This window comes from Mytilus californianus, unplaced genomic scaffold, assembly GCF_021869535.1.
Source record: "Mytilus californianus isolate M0D057914Y unplaced genomic scaffold, xbMytCali1.0.p SCAF_9, whole genome shotgun sequence".
Taxonomy (NCBI): domain Eukaryota; kingdom Metazoa; phylum Mollusca; class Bivalvia; order Mytilida; family Mytilidae; genus Mytilus; species Mytilus californianus.
The window spans coordinates 48068330-48084572 of record NW_026262745.1 but is presented as its reverse complement, the minus strand read 5'-3'; the positions used below and the strand labels follow the sequence as shown (position 1 = coordinate 48084572).

At 31.0% G+C, this 16243-nt stretch overlaps 1 protein-coding gene across 1 annotated transcript; it reads left to right on the top strand.

The window, feature by feature from the left end:
- Positions 1 to 1095: 1095 nt before the first annotated feature.
- Positions 1096 to 16242, top strand: LOC127715935 (von Willebrand factor D and EGF domain-containing protein-like). Its single transcript, XM_052222042.1, has 12 exons — positions 1096 to 1293; positions 3139 to 3339; positions 4445 to 4633; positions 4997 to 5059; positions 5464 to 5828; positions 6157 to 6260; positions 8261 to 8582; positions 9142 to 9227; positions 10626 to 10704; positions 12157 to 12354; positions 15262 to 15464; positions 16131 to 16242. The coding sequence occupies exons 1-12, from the start codon at positions 1227 to 1229 to the stop codon at positions 16240 to 16242; spliced, it is 1989 nt and encodes a 662-aa protein (XP_052078002.1). The 5' UTR covers positions 1096 to 1226.
- Position 16243: the final 1 nt, after the last annotated feature.

Sequence of the window (16243 nt, the reverse complement as noted above, 5' to 3'; positions counted from 1 at the left end):
GTTTTTTTTTACCTTGTAAAACAAACAAGAGTTTGGAACAAAATCTGTAGTTGGAAATTGGACGATTGCAGCACAATAAAAACATACGTTATCCTGGTGTCTGAATAAAGTCTTGTTTATTTTCACTGGAATATTAAAATAAAGCTATAAACCTGACCAACGGGAAGACATCCTTTATATGCAATTGAATGTCTTAACATTAAACATGTTATTAAATACATAATAAATACAAATAATTTCAATAAATTTTTAAACATTAGATACACTGTATATTTGATATTCATATTAATGAGTAACTACTGAAACACGATACTATATATACTTTTACACCGAAAAATAAACCGCAAGAAAACTTTGACATTACATTATATTTAGATCATTACAGTGAAATATAATAAACATTTCTTTAGATAAAGCTACTTTATTTATAGGTACATCTACTTTTATATATTATCTAATGAAAGTCATGATATATATATAAATAATGCTAATCCGTTAAAGACGACAATTAAAGTTACATATGATAACCATCAAATGTAATATAAGACAGCAACCCATGTTACTTAACAGTTTTAGGTCGATCGACATATCACATCTTGATGGATGTAATTATTGCACCCCACAATGTTTATATCCGTCCAAAGACAATAAAAACAAATTAACACTCACACAGAAAAAAATCCATCGTAATAGTGAGATACTAACTGAAATACACCTTAATATGAATGACGAAGCTAGGAGTTAAGGAATTAAAATCAGACAATTCTAAACTAAAACTTTTTATTTTATTTTTTGCAATGATATCCGGAAAAATCCAAACATAAACATGTTCATTGGTATATTGTTTCTAAACTGAACTTGAAAAAGTTATACTGCATTTTGGCCCCGAATTCCATAACACTAAGCTTATGCAATACGTTTGGTGTACAGACCTCTTGAATCATCTAGTACACGTATTCATATTTGTATTTCTTGCTTATTGTATATACATTGATTAATTTAAAAAAAAATACAGATATATATATATATATATATATATATATATTCAAATGGACATTTAAACTATAGTACTGTTCCACACATGCATGTACAGTATAGTTGATTAGATTGATCTTATTGGCTGTCCATGAATGAATAGGTGCTATTTAAGAACCTGTTTATAATACTTAAATTCATCGCTGCATTACACTTTACCCACGACAAGGAACTATGGATGTCTAAAAACAATGAGGAGTACAAGTACACATATAATTCTGATCACAGCAATAATTTGTCTTCCACGAATTAATGCAGGCAAGTAAACAATTAATACAATACATTGTGTTACTATCGTCTGTTTATCATATACAAGATTTTAACACACATCGGTTGCCCAGTTAACGTAATGATGTACAACAACTAAGTTTTACATGTTTTATGAAAAGGGTTACATTTGATAAGTTATTAAATTTGTAAAATAGCGACCTATGTTCTATAATATATGCATTCAACTTGTTTCGAATAGGAAAATTGCTATCATATACGTTAGTTTAATACATTAAAACTCTCCCGACTCATAGTTTATCTTCGATAGTTCAATTTACATCATATAATGTAACGCTGGTCTTAGATAGACCAGAAAATATGCATTGTATGTATTTAAAAACCTAATCGGATTTGATTCACGGGAAAAACGAAAATAATAAGTCATAAAGGCACATGTTGTTTAAGATATATAATCAGTTAGACACTAATCAATAGTTCAATCGAATAAGTGAAACCACTAGTTAACAGAACTTTTAGCCAGACTCCGTTGATCATTGACTTTGTTAACTCAATTGCTAATATTATATTTCATCAGTGTGGAATGTTTTTTAAACTGGTCCTGCTCAACATCACATGTGAACCAACTGTGTTCCTCTTATTGTCGACTTGTTCTTTTATTCATATGAGGCTGTCTTCATACAGGAGCTTCTTTGGAAGAAAGAAAAATAGCCAGTATTATCCTTTAATTTTACTTTCCGCTATGTAGATGATGTCCTCTAACTAAATAATTCAAAGTTTGGTGACTATGTTGAACACATCTATCCCATCGATCTTGAAATAAAGGATACAACAGATACAGTTTAGTCTGCTTCATATCTTGACTTAGAAATTGACAATTAGGGTCGGTTGAGATTTCAGCTTTCCAATTGTGAATTTTCATGTCTATGTAGCAACATTCCAGCATCGCCAGCATATATAGTGTATATATCTCACAGTTGATACGATATTGCAGGGTCTGCGTTACTATTATGATTTCCTTGATAGAGGGTTGCTGCTCACAAAGGAAGCTATTAGTATAAGATTTCCAAGTGGTGAAGGTGTCAATCTATTTTTGACTTTGAATGTCCATTTGATATCTTTTGCCTCTCTCGAGACCCTATAATCCTCATTCGCTTGTAAATGAAAAGCATTGCGTCGAATTTGCCAAATGTGGAAAAAGGGCGACACAAACGAACAAAATATATATATGTGAAATGACATGCCCTTTTGTATTCGCTACATTTAAATGCAGATGAGCTATTTATGTAGAGTATCGGTTAGCTTTCGAAGACAAGAAAGATATTGTATGACTGAAAAAAGAATTAAATCGATTTTAAGTTGATATTTCATACAGTAATGATAATCAAATAAAGTTTCTTTTCATAAACTTTGTAAATTAAAAAAACTGATTTTAAAAACCGAAGGAAACAACTTATGGTTTCTGTTGTGTTTATATTATTGGTTTTTGATGATAATGCATATACTTCTTAAAATCTTGAGCACCTGAGATCACCACGCTTTTTGGTTGGTTCGTATTGCTCGGTCTTAAGTTTTCAATGTTGTGTTTTGTGAACTTGAGTGTCTTTTAGTCGTTTTTCGTTCTCTTCTATTGGAGTTGTCTGTTCAACTTGTGAAGTTTATAATGTCCTCTTAGTATCGTCGTTACGTTTTTATAATTAAAATATATCTAGCTTCTTTCTTTAAAAAAATAATAATAATAAGTTTAATAAATGTTCAGGTTTCTACACGGAATCAACGGTAATGTTCAGTATACTGCTTACAATTCAGAAAGATCGTTTAGATATTTTTACGTTAAATTAAGAATATTAATTGATCTTCACCTTTTTTTCTCAGCTGATCCATGTGACACAACAGAACATATAAACGACTGGCAACGATCTGTAGCATTTGCAACTGATACTACACAGATATGTGATAATATTTTAGCAGAAGGATGGTATAGAGTTATAAGTGATGCTGGAGAGTTAATGCCAACAGAATGTCCAGTAGGAGGATTAAGATGTAATACAGCAAAACCAATATATTTATATACTGGTAAGATAATGAAGTTTTGATAAAAAGGATTAATTAATGGAATTAAGTCTTAAATCTGGAATAATATGTTCAGTCGGTCAAACTATTTAATGCCAGTAAAAATGAAACAGGTGCAAAATATTTTTCTGAAGAATCCTTTAAAAACAAATAAGATATATAACTGCACTGATCGATCAGTTGACTTACAAAGCTACCTTACATTAAATACAATTCAAAATAGTTTATAAAACACCTATCTCTATACAACCTTTTGTTAAACAAATAAAAAAATATCAAAAAATTATTGAAATCAAGCTCATTTTAGAAAACACATGTAATGACATAAAAAATCGTTAGTACGATTATTGTCTGTACATTTACTTTTTATCATGTTTATACATTGTTGTATATGTAACACTGAAGTTCAACTTTCCCAGGCATAGATGGCCTAACCAAGATGGCGAAAAAGTTTATCAAATATATGATTTTCAATACTTTTAATTTTACATTTGGTTGGGCCTTCTACCAGTTTCGATTCGAGCGCCACTAATGAGTATTATGTGGATGAAACACTTGAACGCCTCACCAAATATTACGCCTGGGAACGTTCTGTACATAACAACCATCCGTATTTAATAAAGCGCACACTTGATCAAGCGTCTCCGTGAAGGGTAATAGAGTATTTACCATAGGATAGAGTAAATTGTCTCCCTCGTATTAACGAATCAAAGTCTAGCATTTTGACATGAAGTATAATAAAAAATATTATGATAATTTGTATAAATTTAGTATTTATATATTGTTTAATTAGTCGAAACACTAAGGATTTTCTACCCACAGGCATAGATTACCGTAGCTGTAATTGGCATAGATTTTAGATTTTTTTTGTTGGCAGTACTCTTTAACTTCATACCTGAATGGTCGTCCAACGTTTACTTTCGAGCATCAAAAATGAGTCATATGAAAACGAAACGCGCGTCTGCCGTACCAAATCAAACGATTGATAACTGATGAGTTTTTATAGAATCTTTCTAATCCATTTTTGCATGGAATGCTCATTAAAGACTAAACCTTAAACTTTTTTGTTATATTTATAATAAAATGATATATTTATTTGTGTTTTTAGATGATTTACCTGTTGGAGAAGAGGCATACCCAGCTGTTGGCGTCACAGTTACAAGAACAGCATATGCTGCAAACTATGATGGTAATTGTAAACACACGGAATACGAAATCCAAATAAAAAACTGTGATGGGTACTATGTTTATTTCCTCAAAAGTATAACAGGCGGATGCACGTCAGCTTACTGTTTTGGTAAGTGTTATCACTAATTAGGTCAGATTGATTCCTCTATAATAAAAAAAAATATCTGTTGAAATTCTTAGACATGTAAAGTACAACTTTAATTAGAATCTACATATCTAATTGATTTTCCTTCCCGGCAGCTGATGTTTCGTTTAAAAATAAATAGTCGAAGGACATTTGTTTTTCGATTGCGATGAGAAATCATTTCAAAGTATAACTCAAAAGCATCTACACATTATTTTTCTGCAGGGATTGTTAACTTATTTTATATTCGTTTTTTATTACTAGACACAATCATCCCTATTAATCTGTGTGCATGCACTTTACAACAGTAACCGTAATCATAAACTTATTTTTTTGTTAATATTTCAGGTACACAACTACCATGTGAAAATGGCACGACATCTGAAAATGGATTTTCACCAGGATGTGACAGTATGTATAAAGCATATGGTCGATTAGTTTTAAATAGTTTCTTTTGTGTAACACAGCATGTGCATGCTGTAGCAAAATTGTATCTTTCGAATAGTTCTTTTTTTTTTAAATAAAGCATAATATATAATGTGTGTCGAAAAGGAAAAAGTCTTATACATCTATCATCTATTAATTTGAACTACACTTGATATCCCCGAGTACCTGAATTCATCAACGGTTCTTTCGTGTTGCACAAACTTCAGTTTCCTATGTAGTGCTTTTCGGTTTTTTTTTTCTACAATAGCGTTGTCAGTTTTTCTTTGACCTATGAGTTTTGAATGTCCATTTTCTATCTTCCGCCTTTTTGTTGATAAATGTGACAAAAGACAATATTGTACAACTTTTTATTATTGTTTTTTGTTTAGCGTTTCCCGATGTAACAGTGACACCGTTTGTAAAAGCTACTCTTACAGAGACAGAGGCTGTTAATAAATTTAATGTATTAATGGTTTACAGTAAGGCAACTTTTGAATGTCATGCAAATGACCTAACAGATGGATACAAATATAAAACACGATGGTATATCAATGACATTGAAATGAAAGACGCCAAATTGGAAGGATTGTCAAAAACAGATGTGGAGGCTGGTTTAGGTCGTATGTTAGAAGAACACTGGACATCGACATACAAGCCTAATATGATAGTGAAGTGTGCTGTACAAGTAGGAGGAGAAGGATTCGGAACATATGGACCGCAACACAATTCAGAAGTTTTCTTTGCAGGTTTAAAGGTTTGCATAATTTGAATGAATTTCTATAAAAAATTGAAATATGTGTAATATACAAAAGTTCTAATTATTCTAATAGCATTGTTTTTGGTATTAGTTATTGTAACGTTACAATAATTAATACCAAAAATACTATTATTCAAATAATGAGAACGCAAGAATAAACTTCGTTAGAAATCATTGTTTAAAAAAAATCATCATATGCTAACTGTACGCCTATATGTAAAAACGCATATTTTCAAATGTGAGTACACATTAAATAATGTATTTTTCTACATTTGGACATAGCATTGGGATTTATACTGTATAAGGAATTTATTTTATTTTTTAGATCGACCCATCATCTACCACAGATTACCAAGTTTTAGAGGGAGACGAGTTAGATATACCGGCAGAACTTACGATGCCTTTATCATGCGCCTGGCCAAAAAATGCGTATGTAAAATATTTATGATGAAGCTTTATTTGCAAAATACATAATAAAATTAAATTCTGCACAAAAACATGCAAAAGCCACTGCCTTAGTTTTAAAATCATGTAAATAATAGATTGGTTTGTAAATCGTAAGGTAATAAAATATATTGATTATTGCAAACGCAAAGCTAAAGCCGAGTTGACTTCATTACATTAGTTAATTGGCGACAATAGAACATTGTAATTAGAGCAAATAAAACTGCTTTAAGGATGTTCGCTACTATTGTTTTTGACTTTTTGTCAGGTAATCGTATCCTCTAGGTTTCTCCATGTAGTGTAAATAAAAAGCTTGTCCGCTAACCCCTACTTTTCTTTTCATAGTTTTTTAACATAAAGTTTAAACAGCCATTTTTGAAAATCGTATAAAATCCTTGTTATTTTCTCATAGTTTTTGATAGAAAAAAGGTGTCAATGTTAAATGTATGAAAAATCTAGAGAGAATAATTTCCCGTCAAATTTTCAATGGCTCATATCTCAAAAACAAGAACACGGACCCTTCATTTTTAATGGTTTTTTAGTTCAATTATTTATAGACTTTCAATATATAACAGTCTCTGAAAAGGCTTGTTATTTTGAAACAGAGTATCGAACATCCTTACTTGACATGCAATAGATAATAGGCTCTCAATTGCCATTCTTTCATCTTTGTCGTTAATACAATAAGCACTTTAAAGTATCAGTAAAGGTTATTCTGTATACTTTATTTTGATTCATGTTTCATTTAATTTGCTGTTAGCATTTAATGTACAATTTTGAATCGTTATTCCGATTTCAGTGCGCACGTTCTCTTTAAGATTCCATGTTTATATGGGTATCTCAGTTCAGAACTCCTAATCTGACTTGAAATATCAAGTTATAGGGTACTTTTAGGTATAGCAACTGCTTAAAAAAAAATCGAAAAATATTTGAAACAATTAGGTTTTTTTTAACCTTCAGAAACAGATGGCTTTAGCTATATCTTACACAACGTTTAGATCTTTTTGTTTTCAATATTTTTAAAATTATGTTTTCATTAGCCAATTAACAGTTTCGATTTGATTTACATTGGTGATTCTGGTGTAAAAAAACACGCATGCCTTTAAGATTTTAAGCCTTTGTCTGTGGGGAGTTTTATAATTTATTACGTCAGACATTTGTCCGACAAAAGACTCAACTCTGTCATGTCATATCAATTATGAAGTTAAATCATTTGAACTTTGCACAATAATTAGAAACATGTCATTAGTGAAACAAGAACAAACCAATATCATCGTGTTTTTATGAATGAGTAGCACCAGGTGAAAAAAGGTCAATCGACGTAGATAACGTCATTAAACAATCAGTTCCTACTGTGACACAATTACATAAGCAAGTTAATACAGGATATGTACGTAAAAATGCACGAATTTGAAAGACGTCTTTGTTTATTAGTTTTTCCCAAATGATTTCTGATCAGTATTTACTAATATACTGGTACAGCTGTATATAAATATCGTCAAATGATGATGTACTAGTAGTACAAGTTCAGAACTAACACTTGAGTCGTACGCAAGAAAAGAAAATTCCGATAGATATTTTCGAGCATAATGAACAAAATTACTTAAATTCTGCACATAAACGAGGGATAGAATGCCAAGGGCAATAAAAAGTATTAAGTCCTTTTAAAACAGACAACCCCATGGAAACAAAAAGACGAAAAGACTAAGAATCATGACAAGAAATTTTACAGAAAACTGAACAACAGAAAACGCAGAAGTAATTGAAGAATTAAAAGAATTGCTTAAATGATTGTTTTAGTGGGTCGACTTTCTAAAACAAAAAGAAGACGATAATAATGGGCAATCAACTTACCATTACATCATATATTTTACACGGTAAAACTTTCAAAGTGCAATGTCTTAGTTTTTTCTCATCTTCTCCTTCCCTGTATATTTCTTTTTCTTATATTTTTTCTTTACTTTTATTTTATTACAAAATTTCAGACCTCAAAATTTGAAAGACAATATTAGACAAAACGATTGCGTATTGGTTCTCTTAAATGGTGTACCAGATTATCAACTAAATGGCGAAGAGTGCATTAATGGAATAACAGAAGATGGAATTATATTCAAATCCGAAACATGTGGTATTAAGTTTTCGCACAGTAACTGGCAGGATAAACAAATGATCAAAATAATGGGTCAAACAGATCAAGTAGTTAATGTTGAGGACAGAATAGTTTTTTTACGACTGTACAACGCCGATAAAGTAGAACCTATAGAACCAATATCATATTGGAAAAATATTCACCTTCCGGATATCAAGGTACAGTGGTTTTCCTGCAACACTTTTTTCATAACATGATCTATATTTTTATAAATAAGTAAACCAACAAATGAAGTATGAGATGAAATATGAATAGACAACTGCTGTTTACATCTCGTAGATCTATTTCGATATATATACAAATCATGGTAAAAAAAAACAAAGAAATCGCGAGAACTCAAAGCCGATCGATACCGGGTGCAACGAAAGCGACATCTTATTTTGAAATTAATGCAAAGCACGCCATATCAATCAACGCTCTGTAAAATATCATAATAAGAAATACGACAGAATCGGCATGAGATAAGACACAGACAGAACGTATCGATTAACTTATTCGTGTTTAGGAACATAAAACTAATGTAGTGTGGTTTCCTTCGAATGTCCTCGTAATCCTCGTGGAGCATTAGCGTCAGAAGCACAAATCTGCTATGAAATCCAAACTATTGGAACAAATACATTCGCAACATTATAGTTCATGTACGTTAACAACAAACACAGAATAAATAAAAACAAACTTTATAGATATTATTATATTTTATGAAACATTTTATTTTAGGTTTATGTTAAAGACGCAGATGTTGTGACATTAGGTAGAAGCTGCTATTCACATAACGATCCGCATATGAGGACGTTTGACCAGAAGTGAGTACTGATTAAATAAAGTCTTTTCACATTCAAACATAGCATTGTGATTAACACTCTGGCTTGAGACACACATGTCCTTAATAGTACTTATCTTTGCCTAGATCGTAGTTTCGTTTGTGGAAAGATGTCATATTTTTCTTACACGTTTTTTACTCGTTACTTCCCTTTTATAATTGTATAATGACGTTACGTACTGAACTATCGTCTCTTAGTAATAGTTATTCACCTTTTACCTGAAGATTGTTGTAAAAACATGAAAGTACTTGTGAATATTAAATAATATTTGCATGATCCGACAATATTGGAATTTTCATTTGATAAATATATATATATATATATATATATAACCATACATATATAATATGCATGTACGCTCGGTCTGAAATTTGGAAAAAGTAAATGAATTATTATTTGTATAAATCTACATTTTCAAAACACGTTGTTACTAAGCTCTTATGTATCGAAAAGTTGAATCAGTGGGAATTAGGCTAAAACGTCATATATATAAGACTTTATTTCACTTTGTTAATATTATGAAACTGAATCTTAGAAATTTATGCCCGAGTTGGAGAAACGCTAGTTTCAAAAATGATTTGAAGTTTCATGAACAGTAAATTTGCAAGAAATTAAGTAGCAATGATATTCTAGCACAGGAGTGCCAACTACAAGTTGGTGATATTTTTGGGTCGAAATGTCCAACAGCAGTTACTTCGACGCAGGAGTTGTAAAATTATCAGCAACGATTCAAGGCTTATTGCTGTTTACGGCCGACGTGTGAATCGTATATAAAGGACTCCTCAGTAAAGCTTGAATCAAAACAGTTGTAAGGCCGAATAAGTTAGAAATTTTAAAAAATTACAAGCAATTAAGAAATGATTATGAAATATGGTTTATAAGAGTAAAATTCATTGCATGGAAGAGACAAAAAGTGCAATTTTACAATCAATCAAGGACCATAACTCAGAAACGGTAAAAGTAAAGTCGTCAATATCGAACTTCACCTTCATTTTGTCATCATTAACAGCATAGTAAAATTTAAAAAGCAATGATTGAAAGGTTCATAAATTACTGTATTAAAAGGAAATGTTCCGCCCGCCCCATCCGTATAAAATTATAAAAACTAAGTTTTTGTTGGTTTTAAAAACGCCTATAAGGCTTGCATTGTACGAACGGTACTAAAAATGTAAACACACATGTAACTAAAAACATAATAAGATGCAGTAAAAGTTATAGCTCGAAATTCAATTATTTAGCAATTCTTATATAAATCAAAACAGTGTGTATACTTTGTAGGATCTCGTGCAAATGTTTGAAAATTGACCATAAAAAGCAGAATAGTAGTTTACTTTACTGCAAGAATTTTCTATAAATATTTAAATATATACTTATTTTTAGAAACTATGAACTCCAGATTCATCAAGGACTTACAGAAGGCGAATACATTATGTACAAGCACGACCGCTTGCCACTTCAGGTAATGTAAAAAAAAAACAAAGACTCTTTGTGTACTTTTTGTTGCAAGTACACTCGGACCGAAATTTGGAAAAGGTAAATAAATTATTATATGTATAAATCTACAAATGATCTACATTTTCAAAACACGATGTTACTAAGAGTTTATGTTTCGAAAAGTTGAATCAGTGGGGCTTTTTTAAATTTTTGTAGGTACAATATACAATCATAACAAAATACTCATATTTTGATAAATTTAGTCAATTGTATTACAATGTCTATTACATGTTCTAAAAGACGTGTTCGTTCAACGATTATAAATCCATTACACATGTTCAGTCGCTCCTATATTTTCACATAAAATCTATTTTCCTTTGACAAAAAAAAAAACAAAAAAACTACCAATAACGCACACCAAGAACAAATCTGTGACTAATGATATATTATTTTTTATTGTTGTATCTATCAATTTGTTCATTCATTGATAAACTATCAATTTAGAAGTTTTCACTCTGAATTAAATTTATCTTGCTTCAGAAAATGGTCACTATGCAAATTATTCACATTGGTTGGATTCTTCTGTAAAGGAATACGTTTACTTGTAGGCTTGTGATAGTTAGCTATGGTAGTTCGATTAATTTAGCTTTGTTTTTTTTTTATTTTCGCAAAATTCAATACAGTGGACAAAATAGAATTCATTGACATATATGTTTAGTAAAAGTTAACATAACGCTTGCTAAATGTCGTGCATCCGAAGCGCTTTTTTGGGTCAATCTGTATTGGGAACACCCAAACCGTAACATTTGAAAAAAATATCATGTAAAAATAACAGAATTCAGCTATGATTTACTTCGCCTGAGGGCGTTAGAACCTTAGATTCTAAATAACTTATTAATTTTTGCAACATGTATGTTTGAAAAGTATATTATAACATATATAAGTTATGCTGTACTGAAGTACTGACTTCAAAGCTGAAAATACCACCTAGACAAACAGCCTACGGGCAGTGGTTTCGACAAACTGCTAGAAAATGAAAATAACACTTCATAAGTTTCGTGGGTCCGAAACGCTTTTTATGATTTACCTTTATCGGGATCGCTTAAACCTTAACATTTGAAAACCTTGGGTGTATAAAAACCTAGAAACGTTGGGAGTTATATGACCAAAAAAGACCTAAAAAGAATAGCTAACTTCATTTGAAATCTAATTTGTCTGACGGAATTGGAGCCTTAGTTGCTTATAAGTGAGATGAGGCAATTTTTATACCCTTGAATTCGATGATAAAAAAAGTGTGTAATTCCAAAGATAAGAATCCCTTTTTTTCTTACCTATTGAAGGTTCCTAAACAGTGTATCTGATTCCATAGCATTTTTGTGTTTATGCCAGGTTATGTCAAGCATAAACATGAACGTATATATTTTGATTCGAATGTCTTTAACGTCTTAAATTACGATTTATTTTATTTGAACGATAGGTCAGTGCCTACTTTAAAGAGTGCTATACTACGATTCTCTGTAACTGTGGTATTGCCGTTAGAAGTGGTGACAGTCTATTTGTCGCAAATTACTGTGAGACAAATTATAAAGGACAACGAAAAATAAATCGATACATGTCACAAAGATTGTGTGATGACCAAAGTCTTACAGTAACCAAATCGGGATCTACATATGTGGTAAGAATAAACCTAGGACAAAGTAATGGTTTGTTTATCATGAAATTATTGAATGATTATGAAATTTATAATAAAGTTCATTGGAAGATACCAAGACCTTGTTGATAAATATTCCGTATCAACTTCACAAATAATATATGATGGTCTTGAAGTATAGATTCTAGGTACTGATGATGTTTATCATCTTAATAACGTGCTTAAGTTTCCCTTTTTTTGTCCTTGTATCTTCTTAACCTTTACTGTTTAGTCCATTTTTGATTATATACTTATGACGTGGCTCGGTACTTATACACCCCGCCATTTTGTTATTGTACTTTGGTCAATTTTGAATTCTTGTGTATCATTTTTGCTTAATATATGCTTTGTCTATATGCTATTTTGTGTTTCTTTGTTGAAACAGTTATTTGTGTTTATAGTGATTAAGATTATATTACAATGTTGACTGCTGTACCCCAATTTTTGACGTTTTTACCTATTATATCTGTTTGTTTTGCTCACACATTGTTGTCAATATAATGTAATTTAATGCGACTGTCATACAAGTGAGAGGTTTAGATAGCTATAAAACCAGGTTAATCCACAATTTTCTACATAAGGAAATGTTTGTACCAAGTCAGGAATATAACAGTTGTTTTCCATTCGTTAGATGTGTTTGAGCTTTTGATCTTGCCATTTTATAAAGGACTTTCCGTTTTGAATTTCCCTTGGAGTTCGGTATTTTTGTTATTTTACTTTTTATAAAGAAATGCAAAGCTAATTATTGAAGTTGATTCTTTATTGTATTTGATAACAAGTTTCAATATGTTATAGGATTATTGTAATGTACAACTGATCAATATGTAGTCATTACTGAAAATTAAAAGTCATCATATCACCAATATTATGAAAAAAAAAAGATAAACTTGGTATATCATTAATGTATGAAAAAAGTATGATAACGAAAACATCGAACTCAAAGGTAACCTTAAAACGGGAAAGTCCATAAAACTGACAAATCAAACGTACGACTATATCAATCAACGGAACGACTGAAAACAACTGTTATATTTCGGTACATGTATTTTAACTGACGATAATGGTTGTTAAAACCTGGTTTTATATCTAGCTAGACTCCCAACATGTATTACAGTTGTACAATGTATATAGGACCGTTACATTGTCAAAACTGTGCGAGCAGCCGAAACAAACTTAATCGATTAACGTGACAATAATTTGGATTTAGCAACCAAAATATATAAACATATATCATGATAACGAACATAACAAAATAAAAAAATCCAATCAAACATACAATTAAATCTTACAAAGCCACTAGCAAAAAATAAAGTTTTTGTAGAAAGTAAAATAACAAAAATACCGCGCTCCAAGGAAAATTCAAAAACGGAACCTTTGTCAAAGGCAAAATCCAAAGCTCAAACACATCAAACGAATCGAAAACAACTGTCATACTCCTGACTTGGTACAGACATAGTTGATACTCAATATAAATTAGAGCAGCAAAGTAAAATTAAATGACATATACATACTTTCCAGATAAAGTCAAAATGAAGTAAAATATCGATATGGGTACACAAAATAATAAAAAAAAAAAACAACAAAAAATACAACAACAAAAAACCAACAACATTATAAACGAGAAACGTTAAAAGCCATACGACCAAAAGGCATATCCAGAAATCAACGCCACTTTGCTTATTTGAATATTTTACTAAAGAAATCGGATACGGGTCACGGAAATTATATTGAAATGATAGGGAATTTAGAAAAAATGTATGTTTTAACTTTGATTTAAGTGATAGACAGGTTGTCGGGGCAGAAAATAAATATACACAACAATATACACCATTTAAATGAAATATAATGACTGGCGTTGCAAAAATCAAGGTTCCTGAGCTATTTTAAAAATCGAAGCGAGAGGCTTTTAACATTGCAGTATAAAATACAGGCTAAAATGGCTGAAACGTTAAATTTGCAAACTTTGTGTTGAAAATTGGCTAACAAGGTCATTAGATATACAGGTTGCCGGGGTGAAACTTGAAACTTGAATGTCCAAAGAATAAGCAAGTCCAAACCTTGTATGTGTAGTCGTTGAACTCTAGGTTCCCACGTAAAGTTAAAATGCCTCTATTTCAAGAAGACTAAACTCACGAAAACACGAATAATTCACTAAATTCGCGTTCATTGTTTTGATTTTGAACGCCTGACAACTTTACGGAAATATCAGAGTGATTATAAACAAGGACTCTGTGACGGGCAACTTATAATATCCGTGTTTTAAAGATTTTAATGATATCAAGCCATCCCAGTTCAAACTATTATCACGTGGTACAATTCTCATTTACATATTATGAATATTAATTAGCAAAAGTACTACTAATTTCTGGCTATGGGACAAAAATAGTACAAATAGTCCAAAATAAAGGGTAAACATAAAACATAAAAAAAAAAAAATATGATACACAACGTCAGCACCGGAATCTATAACTAAAGCTATCCTGCATTAATTGCACTGAAAATTTCACTGGTAGTATTTGATTTTTGGGAGAAAATGAACGAGACACTGTTTGTCAAAACTGTTGCTCTTTTGTTTTTTTGCTCAGACACTGTTGTCATTTTACAAAGTATGAGAAGCAACTGCAAGCTCTTGAATATCGTATGATTTGAGAAATCAATAATTTAAAACGCAGGTCAAATGGTATATAGCTGTTAAGGTGCAGGAAAAACGTTTAACTTGATATCTGCAGTTAAAAGATTTTAAAAAATAAGCTTAAAATATAGTCAGCCACGTTGTAATATCCAAACATTGGTGTGCTTCAGTGTGTGTTTGTTATTCTAATAGATAAAAACTACTGACGTGTTTAAATTTGGCTGTTTGTATTGTCTATAAGTTTTAATGTTGTTTTGTAGATTACTCTCCCTACTGGAACAAAAGTCACATTTTATTATAGTTCTAACTATTTAGATGGAATCAACATTATACCATCAGTATTAGACACGGGTATGACAAAAGGTCTGTGTGGTATTTACAACGGTAATTCAAATGACGATTTTATACCAAGAGATCAGCTAGCTCCAGTTACAGATATTAAAACTTTTGCTTCGTCATGGCAGTACGTATTCGATAGTTATACATCTTCTCTTCTGTAAAAAGTCTCTTAAATGCGTACAATATGTATATGTGAACACAAAATAATAAAAAAAGTCATGGATACAAATATAACATGATGTTACTTTACAGGGTAGACAAGGGAAAAGAGGAATACAATTTGAAAGATAAAATAGTGATAAATCAAATAGCATAAGTCGAAGATAGATAAAAAAAAAATTACCGGTTATTTGCACATTTACCCTTTGATTCTTCTGCCAAATATGTTTTTTTAGATCATGGACATGACCTGATACTCGAAATTATCGTCATGTCCTTCGCATATGTAATCCTGCGCAGTCGTTATTTATTTTTGTATCACGAGATTTGAGACATGAGCAGAGCTTATCATTTTATTTTTACTTCATCAGCTCAAATATCAGCTCTCCATAGTGAAATCGCTTGATTTCTTCCTGATAAAAAAAAATGGCATTATTTTATATAAACAAGGCGACCGAGGAATAGCATACATTACAACTAAGATAGATGCATTAAGAAAACCTACGTAGTTTCCTCGATTTTGTATGACCTTTAATTGTTTAAAGCTAATGTATGATAAATGAATGTTGCCAACTCCTTTTAAACTTATGATTATGATCATCAATGGAGCAACCAATTATTAATATTGTAGAGTGAAAGGTGCTTATGCAGACGAGACTTTGTTTCATCCAGATGGTGTGTTAAAAGAGACAGAATATAACGGTCAGCAGTACTGTACATGTGTATCCCCCGATGACGTTTGAT

Coding starts and splice junctions, on each gene's coding strand:
- LOC127715935 (XM_052222042.1), top strand. CDS start 1,227: ATGAGGAGTACAAGTACACATATAATTCTGATCACAGCAATAATTTGT. Junction 3,340..4,444: donor ACCAATATATTTATATACTG/GTAAGATAATGA, acceptor TTGTGTTTTTAG/ATGATTTACCTGTTGGAGAA. Junction 15,465..16,130: donor ACTTTTGCTTCGTCATGGCA/GTACGTATTCGA, acceptor TTAATATTGTAG/AGTGAAAGGTGCTTATGCAG.